At 39.2% G+C, this 18843-nt stretch overlaps 1 protein-coding gene across 1 annotated transcript; it reads right to left on the bottom strand.

Annotated features, from left to right (window-relative positions):
* Positions 1-1336: 1336 nt before the first annotated feature.
* DSCC1 (DNA replication and sister chromatid cohesion 1) lies at positions 1337-17919 on the bottom strand. The gene is made up of 9 exons (XM_069466043.1): positions 17735-17919; positions 15534-15702; positions 12844-12978; positions 9974-10064; positions 7998-8136; positions 7079-7131; positions 6698-6852; positions 4121-4269; positions 1337-1445 (listed from the first exon to the last, which is right to left on the bottom strand). Exons 1-9 carry the CDS (start codon positions 17914-17916, stop codon positions 1337-1339), a joined length of 1182 nt encoding a protein of 393 aa, XP_069322144.1. The 5' UTR covers positions 17917-17919.
* Between the last annotated feature and the right edge of the window lie 924 nt (positions 17920-18843).

Here is an 18843-nt window from a genome sequence, read left to right as displayed (position 1 = left end):
TCTGTTATACATCTCTCTCTCACACATAATCCACATGAATACGGAAAAATTTATTTAAAAAGACATATTTTGAAGCCATCGTTTGCATTTAATATGCATGAAAATAAAACCTATGAACTTCAGTAACAGTTAAATCTTGGTTAATTAATTATGGATTATCCATTAACACTTTTTAAAATCTTGAACCAGATTTAATCTTGGCCTACCCCCTCCAATTGTCCTGGTGACAGATTAATTAGCTAAATTAAAATTAATTTGAACTTAGATCTAAACCAAAACAAATTAGGAAAATAAAGCTATAAAGGAACTTTATCAAGCATTCCAAACCAACTAGAAATTAAGTTTTCTAGTAATACCTGTGCCAGTATTCTTTATAAGATTATTAAACTGTTCTATTAGTATTCTTCACATACGATTGAAAATCAAACCCATTTTTTCCCCCAAAGTGCACGCCTATACCAGCTAGGCAAACAGAGGAGCAATTATCAAGCCAATTTCTACCTGGCACAGTGGTTCAAGCCTATAATCCCAGAACACTTAGGAAGCCAAGGTGGGAGGATAGCTAAAGGCCAGGAGTTTGAGACCAGCCTGGGCAATACAGCAAGACCCTATCTCTACAAAAATAAAAATTAGCCGATTGTTGTGGTGTGCCTGTAGTTCTAGCTATTCAGGAGGCTGAGGAGGGAGGATTGCTTGAACCTGTGAGTTCAAAGAGCAGTAAACTATGATCACACTACTGCACTCCAGCCTAGATGACAGAGCAAGACCCTGTCTTTAAAAAAAAAGACCAATTTCATCAATGTAAACATCAAATAAATATAAATAATTGATAGTACCTACTGACTTCCTCTTCTGATGGCAGGTTGGAAGAGGGGGGAACTCACTTGAGAAATGGCATTTAAGTGAATAAATAATTCTCTTCTGTGAAACTATTCCTATTTAGTTCTCTCATTTTTAAATGTATTAATGAGTAGAACATCAAATGCTAATTAAAGAAATGGCATTTTAAATATAAAAAGCAAAACTCTTTTCCTATAAATAAAACCATGTAGACCTCAGAGATATACTAAATATAGTAAATAATACTTTCTTTTGTCCTTGTTTATATGGTTTACATAGTACAAATATAATTTGAAAGATACAGAAATATCTTATTACATTTAAAAAATAGGAAGAATAGTAGTAGTTTCAAAATGTTTTAAGATGAAGAGAAAAATGCCTTAAAGACTTTTTTATAAAAATCAGGAATAAAAATACATAAGAGGATCTTTTCTTATATCCAGCAACTTTATAAAGCCCAAATTTATATAGTCCCAAAGAAATGACTGTGGTTCTTTTAAGAAATGGGTCTTCTTGAATTATAAACTTTAACACCATTTTGCATCGAAGAACGAGAATATTTAGTGAGTAATGCTCCTATGGTTTGCTTCTCTCCGCACAAATCTCTGTGGGAACAATATAAAAAGAGTAGCATGAATATTTTAAGGAACATAATACAATATTTACAGTACTACATACTTATTTTCTTTCTCTCCTCTGAATCCATCTTCCCAACAAGCATTATGTGTGGGTATTTGGGACAGACAGGGTGGGGAGTGGTTCTAAGTCTTAATTGAACTAGGTACTTTACATTATTATCTCATTTAACGTTCACAATAAGAGTAGTAGTAATGTATTATTTAACCCCATAATAGTTATGAGGAAACTGACACACAAACAGGTCGTAAATGACAGAGTCAAATTCTGCCACCAGATCTGTATGACTTCAAAGTCCATGTTATTTCCATTATAGCACACAGCCTCCAAATCAGAAATATAAGCACTGTGATACAGTGAGGCCTAGAATCTCAGAACCTGGATACTAGGCTACCCGTGTGAGCTTGTCTAGGTTACCAACTCTTCCTGAACTTTAGCTTCCTCTTTTGTACCTCCAAGAGAAGAATATGACTGGGGAAGGGATAATGAGGGAAGGGAAAAGTGGGAGAACTTGAGCTGGAGAAGGGAGCAAGGGCTAGATCATGTAGGGCCTTGAAGGACATGGAAAGAAAGTGTGATTTAATTCTACATACAATGAGAAAGACAGTAGGAGGGCTTTAATTAATGGAAAGACAAATTGTGATCTAAGTTTTAAATAATGGAGGCAATGAGTTGATGATTAGGGAAGCTGGGAGGTAGACACATGGGGAGTTCGTTATAGTATCACTTTTGAATATTTAAAAATTTCTAAAATAAGCAGTATAAAAAGGGGAGGGAAGGGGGACAAAAACAGAAGCAGGGAGACCAATTCAGAGGCAAGTACAAGACAATCCATTAGAATTTGCTCATAGTTTGAACCAGAGGGTGAGGGAAGGAAAGGACAAGGATGATTCCCAGGGTTTTGCTTGAGTAGCTGGACTGGTGGTGGTGCTGTTATCTGAGATGAAGAACAAGGCAGGTAAGGACAAGGGAGAAGCAACAGTTCTGTTATGAACATGTTAAGTCTGAAATTCCTATTAGATATCCAAGTGGAAAGGTGAATGAGGCAACTAGACATAAGAATCTGGAGCTCAGGGAAAAGGGCGAAGATGAAGATAAAATTAAGAAGTCACTAAATTTATATCCAGGCCTGGAGGAGAGCACCACGGGAAAAGCATAAACAGAAGAGATGACCCAAAAATAGAGTCCTGGAGCACGTCACCATTTAAAGACTGGAGAGAACAGGGAGACATCAGCAAAAGAGACAGAAAAGGAGCTGGCCTGGGGAAAAGGGAAGACCAGTGTGTTTCAAGTAGGAGGAAGAGGTCTGGTGTGTCAGGTAGTGCTAAGAGGTCAAGTAAACAAGGACAGACAGTTGACCACTGAGTGTAGAAAGACGGATGTCACTGGACTAAGGAGATGTCATTGGGTAAAGAACAGGAGGCAAAGAAGCAGACAGTGAGTATACAAAACTTTTAAAAGGAGTTTTCTTGTGAAGGAGGGCAGAGGGCATGGGGTGCAGTAGCTTGCTATTGTTGTTTTTCAAGATGGGTAATATTACAGAATATCGTATGCTGACAGGGATGATCCATAAGAGAGGGAGACATTGAAAACACTAGGGGAAAAGGGATAACCAGAGGATCCAAGTCTTTAAGAAGGCCAGAGAGAATGGATCTAGCGTAGAAGGACTGGCCTTCGGAGCCGGGACAGTTCATGCACTGTACAGGAAGGACTGCAAAGGAGGTAGGTGCATGCATGAGGAGGCTGGCAGATAATGGCAGTGGGAAAGAAAGTAATTCTTGCCTTGCTGCTTCTATTTTCTCAAGAAATAAGGCCATAAGAGGAGGGTGGAGAGGAAACATAAGGGTATTGCAGGCATGAGAAAAGAAGATATAAAGGAAGCTCCAAGGATAGAGACGTCTCATGAGGAAATGGTGCCCGGTCAGGGCCCATGCTAAGTACTACTCAGGTTCTTAAGCGAGACTGGCAGCCTCATTGTGTATTTTTCTCCAGAAAATTTCAGCTGACCCCGTGAAGGCACAGAATATGCAGAAAATTGGGTTTAATTTTTTTAGTTTTTTGCCAGGGAGATACGACAAGAGGGAGAGACAGCCAAAGGAATAAAGTATAAACAGGAAGAGAGAGGATGACCATAGAATCCAAGTTGGGTAAAGAGAAAAGAGGACCTGAGAGGTGTGACATAGTGACGAAGCTGCAGTATCAGTGGATTTCAAGTGTTAGGGGACTTGAGATCTTATAAGCAGCGACTTCAGGGCTAACCTGCTCTGCTGCAATCTGGCCTCTACCACAATGTTACAGTAAGGCAGCAGGAAAGACAGGAGGTGGCAATCAGAGAGGGGTGCTTGCCTTAGAGTCAGAGTGGGGTAAATATGCTGTCCCTTACAGGGGACAGCTTTACAGGGAGGAGAGCAAAGAAGTGGTTTTAGAAGCAGTAGTAAGGAACAAAGATAATACATATTCTACCTTCAGGACCAGTAATCGTGAAGAAGAAAAGGCAGCCACTCCCTGAGAGAGTTTTGAAGGAAGTAGTATCTTCAGGGAATATTCAGGAAAACTGTGTTCTAGTAATAAATCTAAAATTCTATGCTACTCCTTATAAAAAGAACAACACTTAAGATCCATTTTTAATACATTAATTACTTACTGAATGTATGGAGCAATATCTTCTTCTGTCCACTTCTCCCTTAGAGAGAATAGACTGTTAAAACGTTCCTGATTATCCTCAGGTAAATCATCTACTTTGAGCAAAAATATGATTTCTGGTCGCGAGTGTCTATCCACCAGTGCTAAACCCTACAAGAAATAAGAAGAAAAAGAGCAGTTAAACTAATGATCTAATGTTTAAATATGACTCATTCTTTGACCTTTATGTTTAGCTTAGCCTAATGTATTTAAAATGTCAGCTACACAAAACTTACACAAACTCTCCAGAGATTCACAATAGCCTTTTTCATCAAAAGAGCTCCTTTAAGCAGTGACTTCTTTTCCCTTCTGCAATCTGGCTTCTACCACCACCAGTTTATCAAGATAGCTCTGGTTCTAAAGGTCACTAGTGACTTGTCATTGCCAAATCCAGAAGCTCCTTTCTTGGATTCATCCTGTCCTGTTTTGTTAATGTTGATTACTCCTTCTTCTTTAAATCTCTCTCTATCTCTGACATCATTGTCTGCTTATTTTCTTCCAAACTTTATGTTGTAGCTCCCCAGGGCTCTATCCCAACCCTTCTACTTGTTTTATTGTCACTCTCCTGGGCCACCTCATCTAAACCTGTGGCCTGAACCACCACTTACTTGCTAATGACTATAATACTTGTATCTTCAGTTCAGATCTCTGTTTTGAGCCCCAGACCTTTATATCCAAGTCTATACATGAACTCATGTTTTATTACCCAAACCTGCTCTAGTCCCACTATCCTAGGAAAATAGGAGATCTAGGCATCACCCTAGATTCCATTAGTCAAACTCCACATCTAGGTGGTCACTAAACCCTATAGATGTTAAGGCCTCAAGATTTCTCTATATATTCCCCATTACCTATTTTCTTTGGCCAATACTCTCTTAGTTATGAGTATTTAAGTGTTGAGAGCCTGCACAGTTCTTTTTCATAATCTAGCCAAACTTCCATCCATCTTCCTCTTTACTGTCATAATATTCTTTACAAAAGGCAAAACTGATGAGTACCTGATGAGGTAGCTCTTTTAACTGATGTCACTGAATGGCCCCAAAGAGCTTTCCTGATAAAGTTGAAATTCCCTAGTACAATCCATAGTGTCCCTAACTAACTCACCAGCATCTTCACTCTAATCAAACATCCCTGTTAACAATGCCCCAATTTTTATACCTCCACACCCTTGAGCATGCTCTCCTGCATTCCTGTCTCTCCCCTTCCTTCCACCTATAGAGCAGTAGTTCATCCTTCTAAACTCAGCAGCTAAAGCATCCATTCCTTCAGAAAATCGACCCTGATTGACCAGTCAGATGGCTAAGCCTCTTTTCTTTGCTCTCATAACATCTCACACATGCCTTTTCCATTGCAGAGATTGCTCTGCATTGTAAGAATAGATTTATACAAGTAATGTGTACCCTCCAGGCTAGGACTGAGCACCTTCCCAATCCCCAAGCTAGGTCTGAGCATCTTAATGGCACCCTGTATGACGTTTTCTCCCCAGCACCTAGCATGGTGCCTAGACATAAAAGGAACTCAGTAAATAACAAGTAATCCTTTCACTCATTTAACAAACATTTATTGAGCATACACCACGTGCCAGGCAGTATGCCTTATATTGGCAAGCAACAGCAAACAAAATGCTATTAAAGTGGAGAGCATGGAACCACGTAATCATTTCTCTGAAAATAAGAGGTAAGGGGCACAAAGAAAAGTACAGGATGCTATGAAAGAGTAAAACCAGAGGCCTTTTCTTGCAGCAGAGAATAAAGAAAAGTCCCCTTGATGAAGTGACTCAGAGAGGAGTAGTTGGCCAGGTGAAATTAGGGAAAATATCATTCTAGAACAAAAAGCCTTGCATGAAAGTCTTAAGGTGGGAGAGAGCTTGGTTACCTGGAAAACCTGAAAGAAGGTTGGTATGTAGTGAGCAGGAGAGAAAGCAGCCAGAGATGAAGCTAGGAAGGTGATCTTGAAGGGCCTTGTAGGCCAACACATGAATTTTATATTCCAAGATTTTATATTCCAAGTGCACTTAGCAACTATTAAAGTCATTTAAGCAGGACATTTATCTAATCTGACTGGCATTTGTAAAAGATTCTTCTAGTAGCACCATGGAGAATGGATTGGAGGTGAACAAAATTAAAAGTGCAAGGCGCCTGCTTAGGGATGCTATTGCTATTGTAGAGGCCGTGGTGATGGAAATAGAGAGAAATGGAACAAAATGAGACACACTGGTTGTGAACAGGGATTAACTGTACATGGGCCCAAGGGATCTTACTGAGGTAATGGATATGTTCTAAAACTGGATTGTGGTGATAGTAACTTAGTAAATTTACTAAAAATCTTTTTTTAAAGGTGAATTTTATGATATGTAAATTATACCTCGATAACATACTGGGTTTTTTTCTTAAAGCACTTTGTGATGGATTGAGTGCACAGATACCTAATGGGTATCTAGGAAAATAAATTGGCTCCCAATTCGGCTCCAGTACAACTATCACTTCCCCTAGTAAATAATCACCTGTTGAATTAAGGCAGCAGTGCCCACGGCTATTACCTTAAGCTGGTCAAGCCTGGTTATCATTCCTTCGGGCACGCTCTGCTGCCACACTTCTTGAAACTCGGCGAGATTGAATTTCACAGCATTCTGAAGTAGCATCTGTGCTGTTGCTCTGCATATTTTATCAGCACTCAACTCAAAATAAACTTCACCTAAGGAAAAGGTATCCAGTAAGTTTCATATTATCCTCTTGCAATTAAATACAGTACTAATGTTTCCTTTTCCTCAATTCAATTTCTTGGAAGGAATTATATACCTTAACTCACCTCCCACAACCTCCCAGAGTTCCTATTTTTAACACCAACACACTTCAGAAAACTATACCCATTTTAACATATAAGAGTTAAAATACCCATTAGAATACATTCCAAATCTTACCTTCATCTATATACTTCTTCCCATAACATTTAAGACAGTGTTCTATCATTTCCCTGAAAAATTTAAAACACTCATTTGAAAAGTTATCAACATTTTTATGCACTACATTTTTAAACCCCATTGCTAACTAGAAACTAAGGTATAAATTTGAGATTTGAAATACTAAGTGATTTGGGTTGCCAAATAATACTTTATTTAAATTAGGAACCAACTAAAATATACCGGAAAGCTAGTGTGTACCTGGCCCTGTGCTAAACATTTTAACGTAAATTATGTGAGCATACACTTATTATAAAATAGATCAAATGTACCAGTTATTTCTTTATATTTTAGTGGCAAAAAAATTAAAAAAGATAATATACATTTATTCACCCCAGTAACAAAATTCCTAAATCCTCTTTGGTTGTATATTTTTAAAATTTCCCTAAGATATCAAAATATAATTATTATACTTTTTGCCCTAGGTATAGTTCCAGTCTGGAAAAGATTTTTCTTCTTCCTAAGGAAATCTAGATGGATAAGGAATTACAGGCCGGGCGTGGTGGCTCACGCCTGTAATCCTAGCACTCTGGGAGGCCGAGGTGGGCGGATCGTTTGAGCTCAGGAGTTCGAGACCAGCCTGAGCAAGAGCGAGACCCCATCTCTACTAAACATAGAAAGAAATTATATGGACAGCTAAAAATATATATAGAAAAAATTAGCCGGGCATGGTGGTGCATGCCTGTAGTCCCAGCTACTCGAGAGGCTGAGACAGGAGGATCGCTTGAGCTCAGGAGTTTGAGGTTGCTGTGAGCTAGGCTGACGCCACAGCACTCACTCTAGCCTGGGCAACAGAGTGAGACTCTGTCTCAAAAAAAAATTTTTTAAATATAAAAAATAAAATATAAAAAAATATAAAAAAAGGAATTACAATACTTACTCTGGCTCCAATGGTCCGAGTTCCTGAAGGCATATATTCAAAGGTACTTTATCAAAAGACCATGATTCAGAATCCACAAGCTGAGTTACATGATTCAGAAGTTTCATCTCATAATCAAATTCAAGAATCCTCCAATAACCTACAAATTCCAGAAGTTATATTTTCCAAAGAACATGTTAAGTGAATGAATGAGCTAATAGAATTGAACATAGGAGTATACTCTTGCCCACAGCAAAAAAGAGACACTAAAAAGTTTTTGGCTTTCTTTAAACAGTGCTTCTTTTTAAGCTTTTCCCCTAATCATTTAAAATTGTATCTTGAGGGAGATCAAGTAGTTTTTAAAGAGTACTTTACATATGACTAATACTTTTTTCAAGTGCTTTGATATTGAGTTATCTCAGAATAATCTTGTTGTACTAAGTGCAAATGAGGAAATCTGCAGCTGGTACAGCCACTTCATTAGAATATCACACAAATGAGGTGAAGGTTGTAGGTTCGATATCCTACATGGTAATCTCTGCTGAGCTGCACTGCCATGGTTATAACTCTCTCTTCACAGGTATCTTGCATTGGTGTTCCCATACACATAAATAAGTCCAGCTTACTCAAGAAATGATAGACTGAGGTACAGTGTGGATGAGGGCAAAAATAAAGGCGAGGCATCAAGACACCTTTTCCTATGCCCATGAAGGATTATCAAATGTCATTTTATAATGGATGGCATAACCACCATCCCTGGAGAAAGAACTCAAGCGCACATCCACCATTTCCAAGGGAGAATGTTTCTGTTCTTATTTTAAAAAGTAAAGGCAATATTAAAGAATGGATTATGTGATATAAAACTGAGGAAGAATGCTAGAAGTAATCTATGCATCCCCCTACCAAAATGGTATCCATTCCCATGCTACAAGTGAATAATACAGAAGGCTGCATTAAAATACATTGTTTTGTTTGCCTTAAAAAAAAAAAAAAAAAATTTTAACATCTATGTTCTCCATATACCATAGTAATTAGTAACAGGCATCCATAATTAAAAATTTTTTTAGATGCTTAAGAGAAAATGAGTCTCAAGGAAGCACAACAAAGAGCTCAGTGCTTCCAGTTAGTTCTAAAAAGTTGTGCAGTTGCTTCACTCAATGAAATTTGATAGTTAAGGTCTCATAAAAGCTAACCCTGTTTGGAAGATTATGAGCAAATGAATAGTGCATTTGCCAGCCCATGCTGACTTCCTCTCTCTTAACACATGGGTGCAGAATTCAGCTGCTCTTCTGGGTCAGCTAATGTGAGTTGAAAGATGAATGCAAACATCTGTTCAGGTATTACTACAGGCCCAGATGCCGGGGGGGAAAAACCTCCGACTCCAGAGCAGAAGCCAGCCAAAGCATTAAAGATGGCCTGGGGCTTCTCCATCAACCCCATACACTAACACATACTCCCAAATCTTTTTATATAAACTAACACTTGTTCAAAAATACGTTAAGAGTTACCACAAGAAGCAACACAGCCCCATCTCCCAAGCAATTTGGAAATACAGTAAGGTTATTAAATTAATTCTGAACTAGGAGTTCAAGGACCTAGGTCCTATGTCATATCCTGTCACCAATTCAGCATGTAGCCCTGGATAAGTTAGTTCCCCTTCCTAGACCTTAGTTTTGTCACCTATTAAAAAAATGAAAAGATTAGACTACCAAATATCTAAGGAACATTCTTAATTTAACATGGTTCTTCTATTACCACTTAATTCAAAGAAAAAGGCATATAACGAGTGGTTAAAGTCACTGGTGACAGATGGATCCCCTCATGTAAAGATGATCACACTCAGTCTCTATCCCACAGGTGTAAAGAAAAATGTCACCATCTTTGAAGTCCAAAGACGATCATATAAACTAAATGCAATAGGGTGAAGATGTCCAAAAATTCTCTCTTACAGGATGGCCAATTCCATTGTTATTAATAATAGTAGTAAATAATGCTACCTCCAATCTCACAGGCATTTAGAACTTGTAACTGGGTCATTATTTCCTCCTCACTTGCCTGAATTTGATCAAGCAAATCTTCAGTTGTATACTGAAACAAGAGAAAAGGTATTTTAAGACCTTTGAAGAATAACATTATTTAGAATTCTTGTTGAAGTTTAGGGGATACATAGAACAGATTAAGGCAATATTTATGTACTAAGCTCAATTTCTTTTGTTAATGTATGATAACTACATAAAATCAATGGATGTCTTAGGAAAAAAACAGAGTTAAATCTTCACAACATTGGCTTTGGCAGTAGCTTCTTAAGTATTATACTAAAAAAAGCAACAAAAGACAAAATAGATCAATTGGATGTCATCAAAATGACAAACTTTTGTACTTCAAAATACTGTCACCACAAAAGAACAAATATTGTATGATCCTAATTATAAGAGTTATTTACAGTAGTCAAATTCATAGACAGAAAATAGAATGGTGGTTGCCAGGGGCTTGAGGAAGGGAGGAATGGGGAGTCCATTGTGTAATGGGTACAGACTTTCAGTTTGGGAAGATGAAAAATTTCTAGAGGTGGATAGTGCTGATGATTGCACCCCACTATGAATGTACTTAATGACACTGAACTGTATCCTTAAAAATGGCTAAAATGGTAAATTTTATGTTATATTTTACCAAAATAAAAAAAGCAAGAAAGTGAGAAGGCAACCCACAAAATGGGAGAAAATATTTCAAATCATGTATCTGATAAGAGATTTGTATCTAGACTATATAAAGAACTCTCCTACAGTTCAATAATAAAAGGACAAATAACTCAATTAAAAATCAGGCAAGATAATTCAATAAGCATTTCTCCAAAGATACAATATAAAAGTCAATACGCACAAGAAAAGATATTCAACATCATTAGTGTCTGGGAAATGCACATCAAAACCACAGTGAGATACTGCGACACATAAGAAGTGTTGTTGAGGATGTAGAGAAATTGGAACCTTCATACACTGCTGTTGGGACTAGAAAATGGTGCGGCCACGCTGGGAAGCAGTATGGTAGTTCCTCAAAAGGTTAGACAGAGTTGCAACGTGACCCATCAGTTCCACTTCTAGGTATATACCCAAGAGAAATGAAAACCTAGGTCCACACAAAAACTTGTACATGAATGATCATAGCAGCATTGTTCATAATAACCAAAAAGTGGAAACTACCCAAATGTCTATCAACTAATGAATGAATAAAATGTGGTATATCCAAAATAGGATGTTATTCAGCAATTAAAAAGAATAAAATACTGATATATGCTACAACATAGATGAACCTTAAAAAGACTACGCCAACTGAAAGAATCCAGTCAGGAAAGGACTGTTATATGATTCCTTTACCTGGAATATCCAGAATAGGCACATCTCCAAAGATAGGAAAGTTGATTAGTGATTGCCTAGGGCGGAGAGGGGTGGGGAGGGGTGGGGAGGGGAGAGGTGGAGGTAGGATTGGAAGGTGACAGCTAAAGGCTATGTGGGGTTTCTTTTGGGGGTGATGAAAATGTTCTAGACTTGATGGTGGTGATGACTGCACAACTCTGGGAATGTACTAAAAATCATTCAATTGCACACTTTAAAATCAGTGAATTGTGTTTAGTCTATGAATTATTTTTAATAAAGTTCTCGGCTTCAAATTACTCCCCAACCCTAGGATGACAGGTTTCAAGTTGTAGCTGACCCCCTCGCAACTGGGTTCAAGACCAGCAAGTGCAATTTAGGGAAACAGTGTCATGATTACAGATATTCTGAGTCTCTCAGGATGTTTTTCATGCCTACCCTATGTGCAGGATAAATTCTTCAACAGCCGACTCCAAAGGAGTGTTGAAGCTCTTTTAGTAATGGGATGTTTATTATTTCAGTATTGCTGAGGTGGACTGTACAATCCTGTAGAAATGGTGTTCATTTATAACAGGATTTACCTCTAAGACACTATATTTTTTCCTTATTCTTTTATGTTTGTTTTCATTATTATTCTTTAGCATGTTTTTTAATATAACTTTTATCCTCCAGATCTTAAGACTTCTTATGCTCTCTTCAACAACTTATGAGACTATTAAGATGTCATCTTCCCAAAAGCTATTTTGGTATACACTCTTTTTTTTTAAAAGTTCTCCACCTTTGTGGTTTTTAATGACTAAGGTAACTTTTGTGAGCGCTTCCCCTCATTTTCTAAAACCTTTAAAATAAAATGTATTAATTGTGTTAAAAAAAATAAAAAAAAAAAAAAAAAAAAGTTCTCACCCAAAAAATATTTTAAAAGAAAGCACTCAATGGAGAAAAAGAGAATTTCTAATACAAATATGGTCTTCAGGATGCCAGTAGAGTTCTACGGTTTTAAATTACATTAAAAACTTAAAACTTTTTACTTGGTTTATAAATATTTTTTCATACTTCCAGGAGTTAGTCAATTTTGACATTAGAGTAAGAATACTTTTCATTTTCATAATGTCTCCTCTTAAGAGCACCTAATTATATTTGTTAATTAAATAAAAAATTAATTTTACCTCTAAAAAACTATTATTTCAAAGTTAAGAACATGAGAGGCTTCCAAATATATAAATGGCACCATGATATATAAGATTTGCTTTAAAAAGCTCTAAAAAAAGAAAGGTAGAAGGACAGAAGAGAGATAGAAGAAAAAAGACTGACAAAATACTAACAAATGTTCTAGTGAATGATGAATATGTGGGGGTCATTATAATATTCTCTCTGCTTTTGAGTATGTTTTAAATTTTCACAACATAAACTTTAGAAAGTAAGAATGTCACCATTAAGTGCCTCTAATTATAGTGCGCTTTTTTTAACTCCAAATAAAAAAGTGAAAATAGTCTTACTTTTGAGCAATTGGAATCCTTCTCTTTTTGACTGTCGGGTCCTTCGTAGGTATTTTCCATCAAAAGTTTCTTTAGCTTCTTTAATTTAGGTCTACATCTTCTTAGTTCCCAATAATTATTGGAAAAACCAAAGATCTAGAAATGATAATATATCATAACATTTTAAAGGCAATTCTAAAAGAAAATTTCATACAAAATTCCAGCTAACCCATCCACCCTCAACAAGTACCAAGAAAAGGCAGCCAAGGTATTCTGTGTTCTGTCGGGAAAATCCCCAACTAGTCATCTCAAGTAGATGGATGGGCACCTTTAGGAAGCATCTTTTCAAACCCCAATTAATAAGACACTGCCAGCATAGTCAAGAATCAATATTGAGTGTCACATCTCAAATGTACTCTGGAAACCAGAGTGTGCCGAGGAAAAAAAATGACCAGGGCACTGACAATTCTGAAAACCAGGTGGAGACAACTATTATAAAAATGAATATACTTAGGCTGAAAAGCAGAAAATAAAGAAGAGGCATTATCATAGTCTTCCAACAATAATGGGATGTTAAGAGAAAGAGGGGGTACCCTTGTTTGTCTCACTCATGATGTCAAAATGAAGCAGAAGGGAAACAGAAAGTTCAATGTAAGAACTTTCTACTATTTAGAACTAGAGCTAGTTCCATTGTTGGACTTGTGAAACAGTAAGAGGCCTATAACTCAAAATCCAGGTGATACAGGATAGGGAATGGATGAATATCTGTTATCCCTCTCTTTATCTCCAGGATTTGTCCAGTGCCTAGTACTTAGTAGGTGCCTAATAAGTGTTTCCTGAAAGAAAAAAAAAAGACTGAGCTGGATTATCTTCGGGGTGCCTTCCAACTCTAAAATGGAAGGACAGGGGATGCTTCTAACTCTCAAACTAGGATAAGGCTGGATTGACAAGACAAGGTATAGAGCCTGAGGGAGATGCTGCTGAATCTTAAGGCCTTCAAAAGAAGAGCTTAAGGACCAAATCAGAGAGACTGATTTTATCCATAGTTCAAAGTGGCAGCCTTCTTCTGGCTATATCCAATGCACAGATATTGGCGTATGCTTTTGTGTGGTGGGGACTAGGAGGGAGGTTGGCATAGTTTCAATTAATTCATTGCTAACATCAAAATTATAAATAAGAGATTTCATCCCAAAAATCTAAATTTTAAGCTTTACTTTCAGAAGATCTAGCAATGCTGGGCCTCCTTTCCCACAAGACAAATGAGTAATGACCATCCACTTACTTGGGAGCTCTCCAATTTGCCATAGACCTGACCACTCCCTATCACTCCTGTGTATCCACTACCATTTGTCAACTCCAGCCTATTTTGCAAGTGTATTCCTTATCTAACCCTTTTAGGCATATGAAGTGCAACCACAGATTATGACTTGGTTAGTGGATATTTAAGTTTTATCCAGTCTCAGTACACAGAATTCCCGTAACAAACAAGAGCTTAAAGGCTTTCACAACTATTATTATGCCCTCACAAAAACACCTACAAAACAGGTAAGTAATGGAAAAATAACATTATCTTTTACAAAAGGATGAACTGCCAATATTTCTAATAAATTACAGTGAAAGACTTATAACCCATAAAAACCAAGCTATAGGCCGGGCGCAGTGGCTCACGCCTATAATCCTAGCACTCTGGGAGGCTGAGGCAGGAGGATCGTCAAGGTCAGAAGTTCAAGACCAGCCTGTGCAAGAGTGAGACCCCATCTCTACTAAAAATAGAAAGAAATTAACCGGACAACTAAAAATATATAGAGAAAAAATTAGCCGGGTGTGGTAGCTCACGCCTGTAGTCCCAGCTACTCGGGAGGCTGAGGCAGTAGGATTGCTTGAGCCCAAGAGTTTGAGGTTGCTGTGAGCTAGGCTGACGCCACGGCACTCACTCTAGCCTGGGCAACAGAGTGAGGCTCTGTCTCAAAAAAATAAATAAATAAATAATAAAAAAATAAAAAAAAAAACCCCAAGCTATAATATTTACTGGAAGTTCTTCTGTTCTAGTAACATCACATGAATCACTGAAGCTTCCCAGCATTTTCCCTTCTTTCCTCTCCAATTCTATTTTTAAGGGTATAGTTGGCCAAAAGTCATTCCAAAAATATTAAGGGCTATGCTTTGATTATTATATGTGTAACAACCTAGACAGGATGGAGACTTTTGTTTGGTAACTACCATCAATATTCTCCAAAATAATTAAGAATTTGTTACGCTTGGCTACAGATATTAATGAATTAAACCAACTTCAGAGCTAAGAAACACACTTCCTTCAAAAACTCAAATTTCTTCATTTCTCTACCTCATAAATATTACCAAAGGAACTAATTATGCTTTGAGGGAGTCTCCTTTCAAAACACATCCACAGCAAAATTTACTAAAAATAGATAGAACTTTTAGAATGAGTCACCAAATAGCAAACTTTCCACATTACAGAGAAAAAGATTGACTTGTCTGGGATTGAAAATCAAAATGGGAAAATACAGACAAGTTCACAAGACTCCAAACAAACAGAAATGATAATAATGCTGAGAAATTTCAAATTTCATTAATATACTTTTCAAGTTCCCTTGATTATACATTTTATACCTAAAGGTTTTAACTAAAGGCAAGATTAGCTCATGTGTTGTCGTTCTCACACAGACAAATTGGGGGACAAAAAACAGCACCTCAGTGTGAATAATGTTACAGTGCACTTCTTCCTTCTTCAGCTGGTCTGGAGTTTTACAATCAGGAATGAAAAGCAACATATTCGAAGTGTCTGCTATTTTCAAATCATATGTTTTGTCTTTACTGCATAGCACAGCTGGCTCATCTTTATCACCACGAATCACAAGACTGCAGGAAAATGGGAGAAAAAATATATGGTTTATTGAGACTCAGTGGACATCTTTATTATAAACAGTTCCAAAATCTTCCAGAACTTTACAGAACTTAAAATTAAGTCTCGATGCTGTGTCTGGCCCCTGTGGAACACTGATGTCTTCCACAGAGCAAGCACCGGGCCACATGAGGGCCACATGAACACTTGGAGCCTCACTAAAGAAGAAAAACTAAACGTGGGCAAGGCAGATCCAAAGAGGCCATGAGGCCGAATGTCACCACATGGCATCTGTGCACAAACTGCTGGGAAAAGCACAAGACAAAACATCTGGAAACTTCACTCAAGATGTCATGATTTTCTAAAACGTGTTAAAGTGGTATTTCCCAAATTTAAACATATACATCTTAGGGAATCTTTTTAAAAAGCAGATTGGGATTCAGTAGATCTGGAATGGGATTCTGCATTTCTAATAAGCTCCCCAAAGATGGCCATGCTGCTGCTGCTGGTACCCACCCAAGAGTTGTTCTGAGTATCCCCTATCAATCAAAGGAGCACACCTGGCCTAACCATCAACTATGTTGCAAACAAACTGGGACCTTTTGAAAAAAAGGCTGCAAGGCTGAATGAAAAATATGAAAAGGATATGTTTATAAACTAAAGACTCTAACAATGAAGTTTATCACAGTTGAAGAAAAGCAAGAAGAAGGAAGAGGAGAAAGATGGAAGGTGAGGAGAAAGAAGAGGAAAAACTGAAGACAAAGATGATGGAGATGACAAGGGAGTTGGTTCTAGCAGTTTTCCTAGTAAAGCATTAACGCTCCTGTGCACAATTCGTTTCTTTTAAATAAATAATAAAAAACCTGAAATAGAAGACTGTGTGATTGTTTTTAACTAAGCCTTCATTTAAGTGAAAAGAATAAAGGTTTTTTAGATTCCTGGTGCTAGTAAGGTTTAATAGATCCGCGAACCTACATACATTTCTAATTGCAGTATCCCTGCTTTGAAATATTTTGCTTATACCGCCCCTCCCCAAATTAAAAACACACTTTCAGGTCCTTCTGGTTTTCTGCCACCTAGATTAACTATAACTGGAAAAGAGAAGGTCTTCACACCTGAATTCCTCTCAAATCCCCACAAACTCAGCTGAGATGAAAACAGATGAGTGAAGTTCTCACTCAGTTGCCTTAAAGATACCTTGAGGCTAGTATCTGAAGACGGGCTAGTTAACTGTAACACTGGTGGGTAAAGCATGAAAATTGAAAGGCAGCCTAAAGGATTCAATTAAAAGGAACCTATAAGAGAAAAAAAATGCCTAATAAAATGTAGGTGTTGAAGGAACGACGTTGCAGAATAGATTCAAGCCGCAGCATCCAACTCCAGGAGTTGGGACTGCACAAGGTTGAGGGAAAGAACGATTCTCTAGACTTCTCCAAATTGCCTTCAAGAACTACCTTACTTTTAACTATGTTTTTTAAGCAAATGGTCTTTGCAGCAAATTTGTAGCTGACCTAGAATTAGAAACAGCTTCAGAACCCTACTGAGTGACCCCAAGCAAGTCTGTTTTGGTGGTGGTGGTGTGTGTGGGAGGGGGTCTCATTCAATTACTAAGTCCATAATACGTCTTTACACTTATTCCTTACACGTCCTGCCTATTGTCTGAGTAAAATAAATATAACTGGAAAGCAAGAAAAACTCTATGAGATATTACTATTGTATTTTAAGGTAGAATGAAGAAGTGTGAGTTCCTGGAATCACAATTAATGTCTTCTAAACTTTAAGGAGTTTCTATTTCCTGCACTGTTTCCGCTGACACGTGTCTCCAAGGTCAGCTGGACCAGTGCTATTTATCCCCCGGTCCAGCTCACTGGACGGCCTCGCGGGAGGCCTAGAATTCTCCGGAACAGGCGGCGTGCTGGGGATCAGGCCACCAGCCTGCTGTGAGCCCCCAGCCACATCGTCGCATCTCTTTGGCCCCGTTTCCTCATCCTGGGTCTCCGCGCTGAGAAAATCAGAAAGCGGCCGGCGCGTGGCGTGTCCCGCGCTCACCTGTGTCCGGCCTCCAGCCGCTGGCACAGCGCGGGCTCCAGCTCCAGCAGGCAGAAGTCGCCGGCGGCCGCGCCGCTGGCCCCGGGGCCGAAGCGCAGGCAGTGCACGGCGGGCAGCAGCTCGGCCGCGTTCAGTTTAGCGATCTGCAGCGTCGCGTCCACCTCCTCGCGGGTCCTCCTCATCGCGGCGCCGGGTCGGGGCTCCCGTCGCGCCCGGGGAGCTGCGGCTTTGGCGCACAAGCACACAGCTCCGCCAGCGGCGGGGACCAGCGAAACGCACACAAGACACACAGCGACCGTTCCAAAAGCGCGCCAACACGGCCTGGGGCGTGTTTCCGGGGCGGAGCGCGCCGCGGGCGCGTCCCCGGGAAGATCCAAAAGCAGCTGGGCGCGCGAGCCGCTCCTCGGCCCGGTCACCTCAAGCGGGGCTCGGACTGCCGTAGCGAAACGCGACTTCCTGAGGGCGGTCTCCACGCAGAGCTGCGACCCGACAGGGCGCGACACGGAACCCTCACCCACCCCTTCCGCTGCGCTCCCCACCCCCACCGGCCCCTGTTTCCAGCCGGTGCGCCCATTTCCTCGCTATCAAAATTGTCTCATCTTCTGCCAGTGGCGGGCCCTGTGATAGGCACTTTGCACGCACAATTCCAACCCTGTAAGGTGGGCCGTTGGTCATCCCGTTTTGCAAATGAAGAAGCAGGCTTCTTGGCCATAGTGGCCCAGCCAGGAGTTGGCAAAGTCTAATTCCAGCCTAGTCTATTCTGGCTCTAAGAAAAGCATCTTGTGAGTTTTGTGCAAAACAACCCAGGTTCGGGAGCGAAGCCCTGGATAGAATTGGACCGGGTATCTCACTTCTTTGGTCCTGGGGACCATCATATCTAGGAGACAACGGGTCGGACTGTTCCATCCATTTGTGGATTACCTAGTTTGTGCAAGGTGGCAGGAAAGGAAAGCACTCTAGGAAACTGGTTTTAATGGTGATGAACGATCTGAGAAACCAAAAAGAGGAATAGTGAAGCAACTGAGAAAATAGCAACAGCAGAAAACCTCTATTATCCTCAGGCCAGAGAGACAAGGGGAAGAGTCAGGGTTCCTGGTCCCAAGGGGCTG

The sequence above is a fragment of the Eulemur rufifrons genome, chromosome 3, assembly GCF_041146395.1.
Source record: "Eulemur rufifrons isolate Redbay chromosome 3, OSU_ERuf_1, whole genome shotgun sequence".
Classification (NCBI taxonomy): Eukaryota; Metazoa; Chordata; class Mammalia; order Primates; family Lemuridae; genus Eulemur; species Eulemur rufifrons.
Note: the sequence above shows the minus strand (reverse complement) of the source record. Positions and strands in the feature narration are given on the sequence as shown.